General features: G+C 41.1%; 1 protein-coding gene across 1 annotated transcript in view; it reads right to left on the bottom strand.

Annotated features, from left to right (window-relative positions):
- The window catches only part of SLC27A2 (solute carrier family 27 member 2), a 54181-nt gene that overhangs the window by 2874 nt on the left and 35630 nt on the right, over nucleotides 1-15677 (bottom strand). Inside the window, exons 6-8 of the mRNA XM_082387922.1 lie at nucleotides 5789-5879; nucleotides 4972-5170; nucleotides 3030-3127 (exon numbers count right to left, since the gene is read on the bottom strand). Of these exons, the coding sequence (XP_082244048.1) occupies nucleotides 3030-3127; nucleotides 4972-5170; nucleotides 5789-5879 (388 nt within the window). The remainder of the gene's footprint in view (nucleotides 1-3029; nucleotides 3128-4971; nucleotides 5171-5788; nucleotides 5880-15677) is intronic.

Here is a 15677-nt window from a genome sequence, read left to right as displayed (position 1 = left end):
TGACTCCCAGAGGTTGGCTGGGGCTAGTTCAGCTCCAGGGGGAAAGTTCCTGTCTGCAGCAGTTCGGGCCAGAGGTTCCCTAGAGTTGCACTATCCAGTATGGTGGCCACTGGTCACATGTAGCTATTAAAATTAATTATAATTAAGTAAAATGAAAAATTCAGTTCCTCAGTTGCACTAGCCACATTTCAAGTGCTCAGCAGCCCTATGGTAGCTATTGGCTACCATGCTGGACAGTGCAGATATAGAACATTTTCAGAACACTGCAGAAAGTTCTATTGATAATATAAAGCTCTAGAGAGGAGTTTGGCAGTTCTGGTGTCATCTCTATTCTAGGCCCAAACTTAGAAGTTTCCTCCTGGTCCAAAGCTGAGGTCTGTGAAGGCCTTGTTCAGCCCTTTGGGAGTGAGAATCACCCTGGTGGACTGATGCCTTTCTCTAGATAGACCTGCCACATTTCTAGGCTGCAAGAGTGGCACTGAGAATCACAGAATCTGAAAATAGGAGAGACTTTAGAGTTCATCTCTAATCTTTCACTGCTGTAAGAATTCTCACAGAATCCCAGGTGGACAGCCAGCCTCTTTACACATCCCAGTTGGTGGGGCATTGTCTACCTCAGGAGAGAGACCATTCTGTTGTTGGTCCCTCTGGTTACAGGAGAGTTCTCAGGCAAAAATTTGCTCCCTGGTCATTTCAATCCATCCGTTTTATTCTGCTCTCCAGCGCAACATAAACACAGCTGCTCCTTGTTCTACCTGACTTGTCTCCCAATCATTTGAAACCCATTTGCCTCCTCTTCTTTGTTCTATATCAATGGCTCCTAAACTTTACTGGGTGGTAGACCCACTTGGGAATTAAAAAAAAAAGACACAAAGATTGAGTCCCAAACCCCAGATCTGGGCTTTAAAAAGTTTCCCAGATGATTCTGATGACTGCCTAAATTTTCAGAACCACTAGGCCTCCAGGCTTCTCAGACTTTAGTGTTCTTTAAAAATTGTGGTAAAACATACAATTCATTATTTTAACCATTTTAAAGTATACAGTTCAGTGGCATTTAGTACGTTCACAATGTTGTGCAACTATCACCAGTATCTAGCTCTAGAACATTTTCATCACTCCAAAACCAGACTTCATTTGTTTTAAGAATCACTGGAGGGCTTGTTAAAACACAGCTCCCTGGGCCCCACCCCAGAGATTCTGGTTCAGTAGTTCTGGGGTGGGCATTTTTAACATGAGAAATATCAAATTTTTAACAAGCTCCTGGGCGATGATGCTGTCGCTGGTCTAGGGACCCTACTGTCAAATGAAAAAAATGCACAACGTGAGAGTTGTGAGTTAAGTTTTCTTTGGAGGCAAAATGAGGACTATCGCCTGGGAGACAGCATCTCAGATAGCTCTGAGGAACTGCTCCAAAGAGGTAGGACAGAAGGTCAGTACACATGGGATTTTAGTGAAGGGGGAGTACATGCAACCAGGCACGTATTTTTTGCAGAAGGTATCTGCTAGTCTCATGAAGGTTACTCCTAGTCACGAGGAGCAGATGTCACCATGAAGGGTTTTAGTGCTTTTCTAGATATGAGGAGATGCAAGAATTGGGCTCATAAAATCTTCTCCTGAAAATATCTATCTGAAGACCTGTTCTGCCAGTTTTTCCCAGAGCACAGAGTGCCTCCTTCCTGATCTCCACCTTGAACTCCTTTCAGGGCGTGTTGAAGGTCAGCAGCTACAGCGGCTCGTAATTTGATCCTTGTAGAGGTAGATGGCAAGTGCCAATTTGTAGGTGACGCCACTTTGAAGAGCAGTGGATTAGGCCTCTCTATTCCATTTCCCATATTCTCTTACCTTCTCATACTCCTTCTTTTGTATTGTTACTTTAAAAAATCCAGCATTTACAAGGGCATGCAACATATTCCAGGTGGGGTCTGTGAGAGGCCAGCATGGTGCCATGGCTGACAACCACATATGGGCCCTTGTGTTAATTCAGCCTGAAATCCAACATGAGAAGTATTCTGCACCCCTCAGACTCTGACCTGAGATGTGGCTACACTTCCTGTCAAGTCATTGTCACCGGGTTGGAGAGGAGCAGGCAAGAGAGAGTCTCAAATATTCTTTAAAAAATAAAAGGACAGCACAATGTTATGTGAAACCATCATAGCTCAGGCAAAAGGGACTTTGGGATTTCCATTTTGAGTATAGATGAGAATCCCAAATGCTGAGTTCTAGGCAATACCAATTCCCCTAGTACCTTATATTTGGATAGTGATTTGGAGGTTTTAATTCTCTCTGACATCTATAATGAAAATGATTTCTTTTCATGACAACCCTCATGTACGTGTCTGATAAATATACATTTAGTATTTATGTAATTAAAATGAATTAGTTTTCTCGACAATCTTAACTGCAGGATTGGTATTATCTCTAATTTAGTGATTTGTGTGAAGTCAAACAGCCAGCAGGTGTTGGAGCCAGGACCCAAAATCAGACCTCACCCTCCCCACTCTGCGGGCAGAGGCAGATCTGCAGACAGAGGCTTGGTGACAGCACTTTGTGTGATGATTCTGAAACTCAGTGGAGCAAGCTGGGGTCAGGGACTTGGTTTAAAAGAAGAGTCTGGAAAAAATCAGCTCCTTCCTGGCTTTTTTCCTCTAGCAATGGCACTTGCTCTTATTTGTGCCTCGCAGTTCAGAGGCCAAGATACCACTTCCAAGCTATCAAGCATGATACCTCTTTTCTTGAGGCATGCCAAATGCTGCATGGACCCTGTATCATGGAGAGATTTGGCTTGCTTGAGAGCCCAAGAACAGCTGGGGAGTGAACCACAGAGGAAGGCCAGGTTCAGATGTACTGACCTGTCTGATTTATAATGGCACATAAACCAGGCATAAGCCCCTTACTCCCAGGAGGCTGGGAAAGAGTTGTTTGATTCTCCAGCTGGCAGGAGGAAGTGATGACAAACTTTGCCCGGGGGTTAAAATTATGTTCAGTTAGTGTAGGAGTTTTGGCATTGATTTATAATATCTTGTGCATACCTGGCACAGACACGCCATAAACATTCACTTCTTGGACAAAATCAACCAGTCCTACTATGTCAGCGACTTCAGTGGTGGCCACATTTTCCCCTTTCCACCTGGAAGAAAAGGCAAGGTTAGCAGAGGTCACTGGTGGTCTGCGGTGCAGGTTGTCTGTGACAGGTGTTTCCTCCAGACCGCTGTGGGGTGGCTGCGCTTGTCTTCCTCACCTTGGCCCCCAAACTCTCCAATTCAGTCATGGGAGAGGCACCCTGCTTGAGGCATGAAAGACAAAGGCATAGACCTAAAGAATAAAATGTGGAATTTTAACCTTGCCACGTGAAATGTGATACACAGAATGATGTTCTAATGTAAAAATATGGGCTTGGCCTAAGAAAGGCACTAGAAATCAAAAATAAATCTCAATGACTTTTTGCTGTGTTTAGGTCTCTCACTTCCCTCATTCACTAATTTTGGCTGCTATTTAATTCAGGTAGTAAATTTCTATGAAATAGAATTTCATACTTGTATTTCAGGGTCTTATGGCAATGAAAAAGCTTTTAATAAGAAAGAAAATATCGTACTCTATTTGTAGGGAAAATAATGTTAGTGCCCAATCAGGTGCTACTTTTTCATTTAATAAAGAGTTAAATTTTGTCTTACATTTAAAAATTCTTTAGATCTCCCAGAAGTATCTTTTTTAGTAACATGAAGGTGGCATAAAATAATGATATACATCCAGAGTCATGGGATATTAGAGATGGAAGGAACCCTAAGGATGGTTGGGACCCTCATTTCATGGGTGAAGGAACTGAGGTGCAGAAAGATTACCTGCCTGATAACACAGCTGCTCAGGGGTAAGCGGAAGCCTGGAACTGAGTTCTTCTCATTCATATCCATGCTCTTTCTACTACACCCAGACAACTTCCATCTCTTCCTCATTCATTCATGCAAAAAGTAATAGCTGTACTAGGTGCTGGGGGGCGAACAAGCAGACACAGGGTCTGGCCTGAGGGAGTTTATACGGGAGGGAAGCTGGTTAAACAGAAGTGTCATGAAGCTGGAGGACCATGCTGTTGCTGAGAATTAATTTCATGGTCTATTACGATGATTTTCAAACTCCACTGTGCTGACTTGTGGGTTCTGTGGGAAACCATCTGGTTGGGAATGGAGAGTGGGAGGGAAAGGAGCAGACGGGGCTCAGAACCCTCACCTCCTCTTCAACTAGATCAGCTTCACATTAATTTGCATTTGATTTTATCTGAGAAAAAATCCTCATGATTGGAAACAGTATGAAAATTCCTGGCTGACCTGAGTGACTGGTAATAATTGAGGATAAATGGGAGGAATTGGATGGACTCAGTTATTTAGGTGCCCAAAATCAGACGCAGGTTTTCTCTCCTAGTTTCGTCTGGTGTTGCTCAACCAAGATAACTATGCATTGCAGAGTGATACCCCATGTGTTTTGCTCCTTGTTTTCTCGGAATACAGGAGGTTGAGTTGACACGCCAAAGAGATAGAAGGAAATGGAGTACCATAACCAAAGTGGAATGCGACTCTAATTTAGGAGTAAGCCAAATTGTGCCTGTGTTTGTTTTTGGCTCAATAATTCAGAGAGGGGCTTCCCTGGTGGCGCAGTGGTTGAGAATCTGCCTGCCAATGCAGGGGACACGGGTTCGAGCCCTAGTCTGGGAAGATCCCACATGCTGCGGAGCAGCTGGGCCCGTGAGCCACAATTACTGAACCTGCGCGTCTGGAGCCTGTGCTCCATAACAAGAGAGGCCGTGACAGTGAGAGGCCCGCACACCGCAATGAAGAGTGGCCCCTGCTTGCCACAACTAGAGAAAGCCCTCGCACAGAAACGAAGACCCAACACAGCCATAAATTAATTAATTAATTAAAAAAAAAAGAAAGCTAAGAGACATTAAAAAAATAATGATAATAATAATTCAGAGAAACCAACCGGAATGTATCTCCAACTCTGTCGTGGAAGTAGATAAAATTTTCGTGGTCCATCATTAAGAGATCTCCACTGTTGAAATAGAGGTCTCCTTTCTTAAAGACATCTCTCAGTTTTTTCTTCTCTGTCTGAGTCTTTCCTCCAGCATAGCCACTAAATGGTGTGAGTTGTGTGATTCTGCAAACCAGGAGTCCGACTTCACCTAAGACAGAAGGAAGTAAATTGTTATTTTATATACTAGCAGTAGGCAAATTTTAGTATTAACCTTCTTTTAAAACTGATGCCATACAACCCAGTGGCAACAAGCTGGCTGCAGGAAGAGTCATTTTACATGCATGTGTACATGTATTTCCATGTACATCATATACACACATATATACACCATGCACACACACACACACACACACAGTACATTATTCTCTATGGCCACACATTTGTAATTCTTTTAATACTAATCTTTCACTGAATAATGATTTACACACACAATTAGACAAACGCATAGTAGTTTAAGCTTAAAGGAAAGGCCCACTAAAGCTAACCGTAGTTTTGCAACCATAATTACATATCCCCTTCTGCAAAATGCTTACCTCATAATCAAGAAATTATTAAGCTAGGTTTCAAATTATAGTTATATTATGTGTAGTGGTAAATTACTACCTTTTGGAATTTATTTCCGAGAGTACGAAAATAAACCTCTTTTTTTCCCCCACTCTGATAAATTTTACCATGTGTTCACTTTAGCAGTGATATGTTAGTTCTTAAGAGTCACTTGGTTAAGGTAAGAAAAGGCACAGGTTAATTAAACAAAAATCCACTGTACCTTTGGGAACTTTGATGCAATATCCATTTCCATCTCGAACGGGTTCATCTTTCTCCACATCATATTTAATCAGCTCATAAGTTACGACTTTCTAGCAAAATTAAAATGGATCATTCTGAGCACATATTCTTTCACAAATTTTTCTTTTTTATTGTGGCATAGCATACATAAAGTATACAAAGTGCACATACTTTAAGTGTACAGCTTGATGAATTTTTGCATATGCATACCCTTATGTAACTGCTGCCCAGATCAAGATACTAAACATTTTCATTACCTTAAGAAGTTTCCTCCTGCCTCTTTCTGTCAAGTCGCTATTCTGACTTTTATTGCCATCAAGTAGTCTTAAGCATCAAATAAATGAAATAAATATATGCCTTAGTATCTGCTGCTTTCACTCAACATCGTGTCTGTGATATCCATCCCTCCCTGTCGGTGTTTGTGTCAATGGTGTACTTTTTGTTGCCATGCAACTTTCCTGGTATGAATATACCACAATTATTTATCTCTTCTCCTGTTAATGGACATTTGGATTGTTTCTAGTTTTAGACTATTAAATATAAAGCTGTTATAAACATTCTCATGCATGTTTTTTGGTGGACACGTCACATGTGGGCTTTTAAAATCTTGTTTAGGGGAGACCTTCACGATGGCGGAGGAGTGAGACGTGGAGATCGCCTTCCTCCCCACAAATACATCAGAAATACATCTACATGGGGAACAACTCCTACAGAACACCTACTGAACGCTGGCAGAAGACCTCAGACTACCCAAAAGGTAAGAAACTCCCCACGTACCTGGGTAGGACAAAAGAAAAAAGAAAAAACAGACAAAAGAATAGGGATGGGACGTGCACCTCTGGGAGGGAGCTGTGAAGAAGGAAAAGTATGCACACACTAGGAAGCCGCTCTGCCGGCGGAGACTGGGGGTGGCAGGGGGTGGGAAGCTTCCGAGCCATGGAGGGGAGAGCGCAGCAACAGGGGTGTGGAGGGCAAAGTGGAGAGATTCCCGCACAGAGGATCGGTGCCAACCAGCACTCACCAGCCCAGAAGGCTTGTCTGCTCACCCACCGGGGTGGGCGGGGGCTGGGAGCTGAGGTTCGGGCTTCAGTCGGATCCCAAGGAGAGGACTGGGGTTGGCGGTGTGAACACAGCCTGAAGGGGGCTAATGCGCCACAGCTAGCCGGGAGGGAGTCCGGGAAAAGGTCTGGAGCTGCTGAACAGGCAAGAGACTTTTTCTTGCCTCTTTGTCTCCTGGTGCGTGAGGAGAGGGGATTCAGAGCGCCGCTTAAATGAGCCCCAGAGATGTGCGCGAGCTGCGGCAGTCCGCGCAGACCCCAGAGACGGGCATGAAACATTAAGGCTGCTGCTGCCGCCACCAAGAAGCCTGTGTGCGAGCACAGGTCACTATCCACACCTCCCCTCCTGGGAGCCTGTGCAGCCCGCCACTGCCAGGGTCCCGTGATCCAGGGACAACTTCCCCGGGAGAACGCACGGCGCGCCTCAGGCTGGTGCAACGTCATGCCAGCCTCTGCCACCGCAGGCTCGCCCCGCATCCGTACCCCTCTCCCCCCCGCCCCACCCCCGGCCTGAGTGAGCCAGAGCCCCCGAATCAGCTGCTCCTTTAACCCCGTCCTGTCTGAGCGAAAAATAGACGCCCTCAGGCAACCTACATGCAGAGGCGGGGCCAAATCCAAAGCTGAACCCCGGGAGCTGTGCGAACAAAGAAGAGAAAGGGAAATTTCTCCCAGCAGCCTTAGGAGCAGCAGATTAAATCTCCACAGTCAACTTGATGTACCTGCATCTGTGGAATACCTGAATAGACAATGAATCATCCCAAATTGAGGTGGTGGACTTTGGGAGCAATGATATATATATTTTATTCCTTTTTCTCTTTTTGTGAGTGTGTATGTGTATGCCTCTTTCTGTGATTTTGTCTGTATAGCTTTGCTTTTACCATTTGTCCTAGGGTTCTGTCCGTCTGTTTTTTTTTGTTGTTGTTGTTGTTTTTTTTACTACAGTTAGTTTTTAGAGCTTGTTATCATTGGTGGATTTCTTTTTTGGTTTGGTTGCTCTCTTCTTTCTTTTTTATTGCTTTGTAATTTTTTTATTTTTAGTAATTATTTTTTATTTTTTATTTTAATAAATTTTATTTATTTATTTATTTATTTGTTTATTTTTTTCTCCCTGTTCTTCTGAGCCATGTGGTTGATAGGGTCTTGGTGTTCCGGCCGGGTGTCAGGCCTGTGCCTCTGAGGTGAGAGAGTCGAGTTCAGGACATTGGTGCACTAGAGACCTCCCAGCCCCTCATAATATCAATTGATGAGAGGTCTCCCAGAGATATCCATCTCAACCCTAAGACCCAGCTCCACTGAACGACCAGCAAGCTCCAATGCTGCACACCCCATGCCAAACAACGAGCAAGACAGGAACACAACCCCACCCATTAGCAGAGAGGCTGCCTAAAATCATAAGGTCACAGACACCCCAAAACACACCACCAGATGCAGTCCTGCCCACCAGAAAGACAAGATCCAGCCTCATTCACCAGAACACAGGCACCAGTCCCCTCCACCAGGGAGGCTACACAACACACTGAACAAACCTTACCCACTGGGGCAGACACCAGAAAAAATGGGAACTACAAACCTGCAGCCTGCGAAAAGGAGACCACAAACACAGTAAGTTGAGCAAAATGAGAAGACAGAGAAATACGCAGCAGATGCAGGAGCAAGGTAAAAAACCCACCAGACCAAACAAATGAAGAGGAAATAGGCAGTCTACCTGAAAAAGAATTCAGACTAATGATAGTAAAGATGATCCAAAATCTTGGAAATAGAATGGAGAAAATACAAGAAATGTTTAACAAGGACCCAGAAGAACTAAAGAGCAAACAATGATGAACAACACAATAAATGAAATTAAAAATTCTCTAGAAGGAATCAATAGCAGAATAACTGAGTCAGAAGAACGGATAAGTGACCTGGAAGATAAAATAGTGGAAATAATTAATGCAGAGCAGAATAAAGAAAAAAGAATGAAAAGAATTGAAGACAGTCTCAGAGACCTCTGGGACAACATTAAACACACCAACATTTGAATTATAGGGGTCCCAGAAGAAGAAGAGAAAAAGAAAGGGACTGAGAAATATTTGAAGAGATTATAGTTGAAAACTTCCCTAATGTGGGAAAGGAAATAGTTAATCAAGTCCAGGAAGCACAGAGAGTCCCATACAGGATAAATCCAAGGAGAAACATGCCAAGACATATATTAATCGAACTATCAAAAATTAAATACAAAGAAAAAATATTAAAAGCAGCAAGGGAAAAACAACAAATAACATACAAGGGAATCCCCATAAGGTTAACAGCTGATCTTTCAGCAGAAACTCTGCAAGCCAGAAGGGAGTGGCAGGACATATTTAAAGTGATGAAAGGGAAAAGCCTACAACCAAGATTACTCTCCCTAGCAAGGATCTCATTCAGTTTCGATGGAGAAATTAAAACCTTTACAGACAAGCAAAAGCTAAGAGAATTCAACACCACCAAACCAGCTTTACAAAAAATGCTAAAGGAACTTCTCTAGGCAGGAAACACAAGAGAAGAAAAAAACCTACAATAACAAACCCAAAACAATTAAGAAAATGGTAATAGGAACATACATATCGATAATTACCTTAAATGTAAATGGATTAAATGCTCCAACCAAAACACATAGACTGGCTGAATGGATCCAAACCAAGACCCATATATATGCTGTCTACAAGAGACCAACGTCAGACCTAGGGACACATACAGGCTGAAAGGGAGGGGATGGAAAAAGATATTCCATGCAAATGGAAATCAAAAGAAAGCTGGAGTAGCAATTCTCATATCAGACAAAATAGACTTTAAAATAAAGACTATTACAAGAGACAAAGAAGGACACTACATAATAGTCAAGGGATCAATCCAAGAAGAAGATATAATAATTGTAAATATTTATGCACCCAACACAGGAGCACCTCAATACATAAGGCAAATGCTAACAGCCATAAAAGGAGAAATTGACAGTAACACAATCATAGTAGGAGACTTTAACACCCCACTTTCACCAATGGACAGATCATCCAAAGTGAAAATAAATAAGGACACATGAGCTTTAAATGACGCATTAAACAAGATGGATTTAATTGATATTTATAGGACCTTCCATCCAAAAACAACAGAATACACTTTCTTCTCAAGTGCTCATGGAACATTCTCCAGGATAGATCATATCTTGGGTCACAAATCAAGCCATGGTAAATTTAAGAAAATTGAAATCGTATGAAGTATCTTTTCCAACCACAATGCTATAAGACTGGATATCAATTATAGGAAAAAATCTGTAAAAAATACAAATACATGGAGGCTAAACAATACACTACTTAATAACCAAGAGATCACTGAAGAAATCAAAGAGGAAATCAAAAAATACCTAGAAACGAATGACAATGAAAACACGATGACCCAAAACCTATGGGATGCAGCAAAAGCAGTTCTAAGAAGAAAGTTTATGGCAATATAATCCTACCTCAAGAAACAAGAAACATCTCAAATAACCTAACCTTACACCTAAAGCAGAAAGAAGAGCAAAAAACCCCAAAGTTAGCAGAAGGAAAGAAATCATAAAGATCAGATCAGAAATAAATGAAAAAGAAATGAAGGCAATGATAGCAAAGATCAATAAAACTAAAAGCTGGTTCTTTGAGAAGATAAACAAAATTGATAAACCATTAGCCAGACTCATCAAGAAAAAAAGGGAGAAGACTCAAATCAATAGAATTAGAAATGAAAAAAGCAGAAGTAACAACTGACACTGCAGAAATACAAAGGATCATGAGAGATTACTACAAGCAACTCTATGCCAATAAACTGGACAACCTGGAAGAAATGGACAAATTCTTAGAAAAGCACAACCTTCCAAGACTGAACAAGGAAGAAATAGAAAATATAAACAGACCAATCACAAGCACTGAAATTGAAACTGTGATTAAAAATCTTCCAACAAACAAAAGCCCTGGACCAGATGGCTTCACAGGTGAATTCTATCAAACATTTAGAGAAAAGCTAACACCTACCCTCCTCAAACTCTTCCAAAGTATAGCAGAGGGAGGAACACTCCCAAACTCATTCTACGAGGCCACCTCACCCTGACACCAAAACCAGACAAAGATGTCACAAAGAAAGAAAACTACAGGCCAATATCACTGATGAATATAGTTGCAAAAATCCTCAACAAAATACTAGCAAACAGAATCCAACAGCACATTAAAAGGGTCATACACTATGATCAAGTGGGGTTTATCCCAGGAATGCAAGGATTCTTCAATATATGCAGATCAATCAACGTGATACACCATATTAACAAATTGAAGGATAAAAACCATATGATCATCTCAATAGATGCAGAAAAAGCTTTCAACAAAATTCAACCCCCATTTATGATAAAAACTCTCCAGAGAGTAGGCATAGAGGGAACTTACTTCAACATAATAAAGACCATATATGACAAACCCACCGCCAACATCGTTCTCAATGGTGAAAAACTAAGACCATTTCCACTAAGATCAGGAACAAGACAAGGTTGCCCACTCTCACCACTATTATTCAACATAGTTTTGGAAGTTTTAGCCACAGCAATCAGAGAAGAAAAAGAAATAAAAAGAATCCAAATCGGAAAAGAAGAAGTAAAGCTGTCACTGTTTGCAGATGACGTGATACTATACATAGAAAATCCTAAAGATGCTACCAGAAAACTACTAGAGCTAATCAATGAATATGGTAAAGTTGCAGGATACAAAATTAATGCACAGAAATCTCTTGCATTCCTATACACTAATGATGAAAAATCTGAAAGAGAAATTAAGGAAACACTCCTATTTACCATTGCAACAAAAAGAATAAAATACCTAGGGATAAACCTACCTAAGGAGACAAAAGACCTGTATGCAGAAAACTATAAGACACTGATGAAAGAAATTAAAGATGATACAAACAGATGGAGAGATATATCATGTTCTTGGACTGGAAGAATCAACATTGTGAAAATGACTATACTACCCAAAGCAATCTACAGATTCAGTGCAATCCCTATCAAATTACGAATGGTATTTTTCACAGAATTAGAACAAAAAATTTCACAATTTGTATGGAAACAAAAAAGACCCTGAATAGCCAAAGCAATCTTGAGAAAGAAAAACGGAGCCGGACAAATCAGGCTCCTGGACTTCAGATTATACTACAGAGCTACAGTAATCAAGACAATATGGTACTGGCACAAAAACAGAAATATAGATCAATGGAACAGGATAGAAGGCCCAGAGATAAACCCACGCACATATGGTCACCTTATTTTTGATAAAGGAGGCAAGAGTATGCAATGGAGAAAAGACAGCCTCTTCAATAAGTGGTGCTGGGAAAACTGGACAGCTACATGTAAAATAATGAAATTAGAATACTCCCTTATACCATACATGAAAATAAACTGAAAATGCATTAAAGACCTAAATGTAAGGCCAGACACTATAAAACTCTTAGAGGAAAACATAGGCAGAACACTCTATGACACCAATCATAGCAAGATCCTTTTTGACTCACCTCCTAGAGAAATGGAAATAAAAACAAAAATAAACAATGGGACCCAATGAAACTTAAAAGCTTTTGCACAGCAAAGGAAATATAAACAAGATGAAAAGCAAACCCTCAGATGGGAGAAAATATTTGCAACTGAAGCAACTGACAAAAGATTTATCTCAGAAATTTACAAGCAGCTCATGCAGCTCAATATCAAAAAAACAACCCACTCCAAAAATGGGCAGAAGACCTAAATAGACATTTCTCTAAAGAAGATAGACACATAGCCAACAAACACATGAAAGGATGCTCAACATCATTAATCATTAGAGAAATGCAAATCAAGAGTGCAATGAGGTATCACCTCACACCAGTCAGAATGGCCATCATCAAAAAATCTACAAACAATAAATGCTGGAGAGGGTGTGGAGAAAAGGGAACCCTCTTGCACTGTTGGTGGGAATGTAAATTGATACAGCCACTATGGAGAACAGTAAGGAGGTTCCTTAAAAAACTAAAAATAGAACTATCATATGACCCAGCAATCCCACTACTGGGCATATATTCTGAGAAAACCATAATTCAAAAAGAGTCATGTACCACAATGTTCATTGCAGCTCTATTTACAATAGCCAGGATGTGGAAGCAACCTAAGTGTCCATCAACAGATGAATGGATAAAGAAGATGTGGCACATATATACAATGGAATATTACTCAGCCATAAAAAGAAACGAAATTGAGTTATTTGTAGTGAGGTGGATGGACCTAGAGTCTGTCATACAGAGTGAAGTAAGTCAGAAAGAGAAAAACAAATACTGTATGCTAACACATATATATGGAATCTAAAAAAGAAAAAAAAATGGTCATGAGGGACCTAGGGGCAATACGGGAATAAAGACGCAGACCTACTAGAGAATGGACTTGACACGGGGAGGGGGAAGGGTAAGCTGGGACAAAGTGAGAGAGTGGTAGTGTATATATGGACATATATACACTACCAAATGTAAAATAGATTGCTAGTGGGAAGCAGTCACATAGCACAGGGAGATCAGCTCGGTGCTTTGTGACCAGCTAGAAGGGTGGGATAGGGAGGGTGGGAGGGAGTGAGACCCAGGAGGGAAGAGATATGGGGACATATGTTTATGTATAACTGATTCATTTTGTTATAAAGCAGAAACTAACACACCATTGTAAAGCAATTATACTCCAATTAAAATGGTATAAAAAAATCTTGTTTAACCTTAATACATTACTGTTAGATGTTTCGCATTCCAGGGACATGTTCTCCAATACATTTAATATTCAATGATTTAATGGTATAATTTGTTTCATGCCCATGGCTATAAAATTATTAAAATTCCACCATATTTCATGTTACTATAATTCAAGGGCATAAGAATTTAAATTTATGTAATTCAGTAAGAGCAATAAGTATATTATTTTCTATATTGGCAGCAAAATACAAATGTGACAGTATTTAGATTTAATTATTAACCATGATTACTATGTCCATTTCAAATTTGTATTCAAATCTATATGATAACTTAACCAATCATATGCTTTGGTAGTAGCAGTTAACCATTAAAAACCAAATAGCATTCATAGTTAACAAATGTAGATCTTGTTTATTTGCAAGAATGTAAAAAAAATTTGGGGTGGTAAGTAATACTTTTTTCCTTATCAAATGCATGGTCATAGTCTTCCTTTTTTTCTAGTTAAAAAAATATGGTTTTGTTTAAAGTAGAAAAACTGACAATAAAACATGGTAATCAATGGATGAGAAGCAAAGAACTAGTAATACACAGCATCAATTTCTCGGGTCCTCAGGTTTAGTTTGAAATGAAAGTTTCCCTGCAACTCACGTTTTCTGAGGGTTAGTAGTGACAACATAGATAGCTTGCACCAGGCCTCAGCTCAGCTTTCTGCCCTCTCTTGTTTTTTGTTTTTTTAATTTATTTTATTTATTTATTTATGGCTGTGTTGGGTCTTCATTTCTGTGCGAGGGCTTTCTCTAGTTGCGGTGAGAGGGAGGCCACTCTTCATCGCGGTGCGCGGGCCTCTCACTGTCGCGGCCTCTCTTGTTGCGGAGCACAGGCTCCAGACGCGCAGGCTCAGTAGTTGTGGCTCACGGGCCCAGCGGCTCCGCGGCATGTGGGATCTTCCCAGAGCAGGGCTCGAACCCGTGTCCCCTGCACTGGCAGGCAGATTCTCAACCACTGCGCCACCAGGGAAGCCCCCTCTCGTTTTGAACTGCGTTTAGCCTGGGTATCCAAGGTTTGGGCTAGTTCAGGTTGGCCTGATGCTAACTAGAGAAGATTAACCCTCTCAGCAGCGATTCCAGTGGGGAGTAGGAAATTGATTCTCAGTCTGTAGTAGTGCTGCCCAGTAGAATTTTCTGTGATGATGGAAATGTCCTATAACTGTACTACTCAACGTGGTTGTCACTAAACACATGTGGCTACTGAGCACTTGAAATGTGGCTAGGGTGAATGAAGTACTGATTAAAAATTTACATAATTTAAATAGCCACATGGAGCTAGTGGCTAGCGTATTGGATGGCACAGGTGTGGAGCACAGTGGAGGGACATGTGTAGTGTAGGTTTGGCTGTTATTGTTAGAGAGGTTCCTTGGACTTGGGAATGCCTGGAGATCAGGCCAGAATACAAGGAATGGATCAATAATAATCTTTACAACTAATAACTCTTCAAGGCTGTTATATGACAGGCATTGGGTTATATCCTCTATAATGTAATCCTTTCAACAACTCTCTTCCCTTATTACACTGAGTTTGGGCCAGGCACTAGGCGCTATATTTTCTCTTTCTGTCTCTTATAGATTCTGAAGTTGAGGCCTAAGAAACACAAAGGGCATGACCTTGGGCTAGTCTGTGATGGTAGTGGAATTTGATCTCTTGGGCCAGATCTCTTATGCACATGGACTATTGTCCTCTGTACTTTGCTGGTCAGTCCCTGGGGGCACAGGTTGCCTGGGAGCTCTGGTGTGGCTGTTTCATGCCCAGGCAGGATGAGCTGCCCAAGGCATAACCACAGTAATGACTGCTCAAGCAAGGGAATTTTCAGCATTCGCTGAATATTTCTGGAATTTTGCAGAATAGGTGGTCATCTGGAAGACTGAATGCTCGAGCACAATAAAAGGCAAAGAGATTGTCTGGAGATGAGGCAATAAAATGACTTAGAGGGAAAAGAGAATGCTGTGAGAGCTGGCTTACACATAAGAAATATCTTTCTGGTGTAGTTACTAGGTGAAAACAAATGTTTACAAGAATCCTACAA

This window comes from Balaenoptera borealis, assembly GCF_965194805.1.
Source record: "Balaenoptera borealis genome assembly, chromosome: 3".
NCBI classification, from domain to species: domain Eukaryota; kingdom Metazoa; phylum Chordata; class Mammalia; order Artiodactyla; family Balaenopteridae; genus Balaenoptera; species Balaenoptera borealis.
Note: the sequence above shows the minus strand (reverse complement) of the source record. Positions and strands in the feature narration are given on the sequence as shown.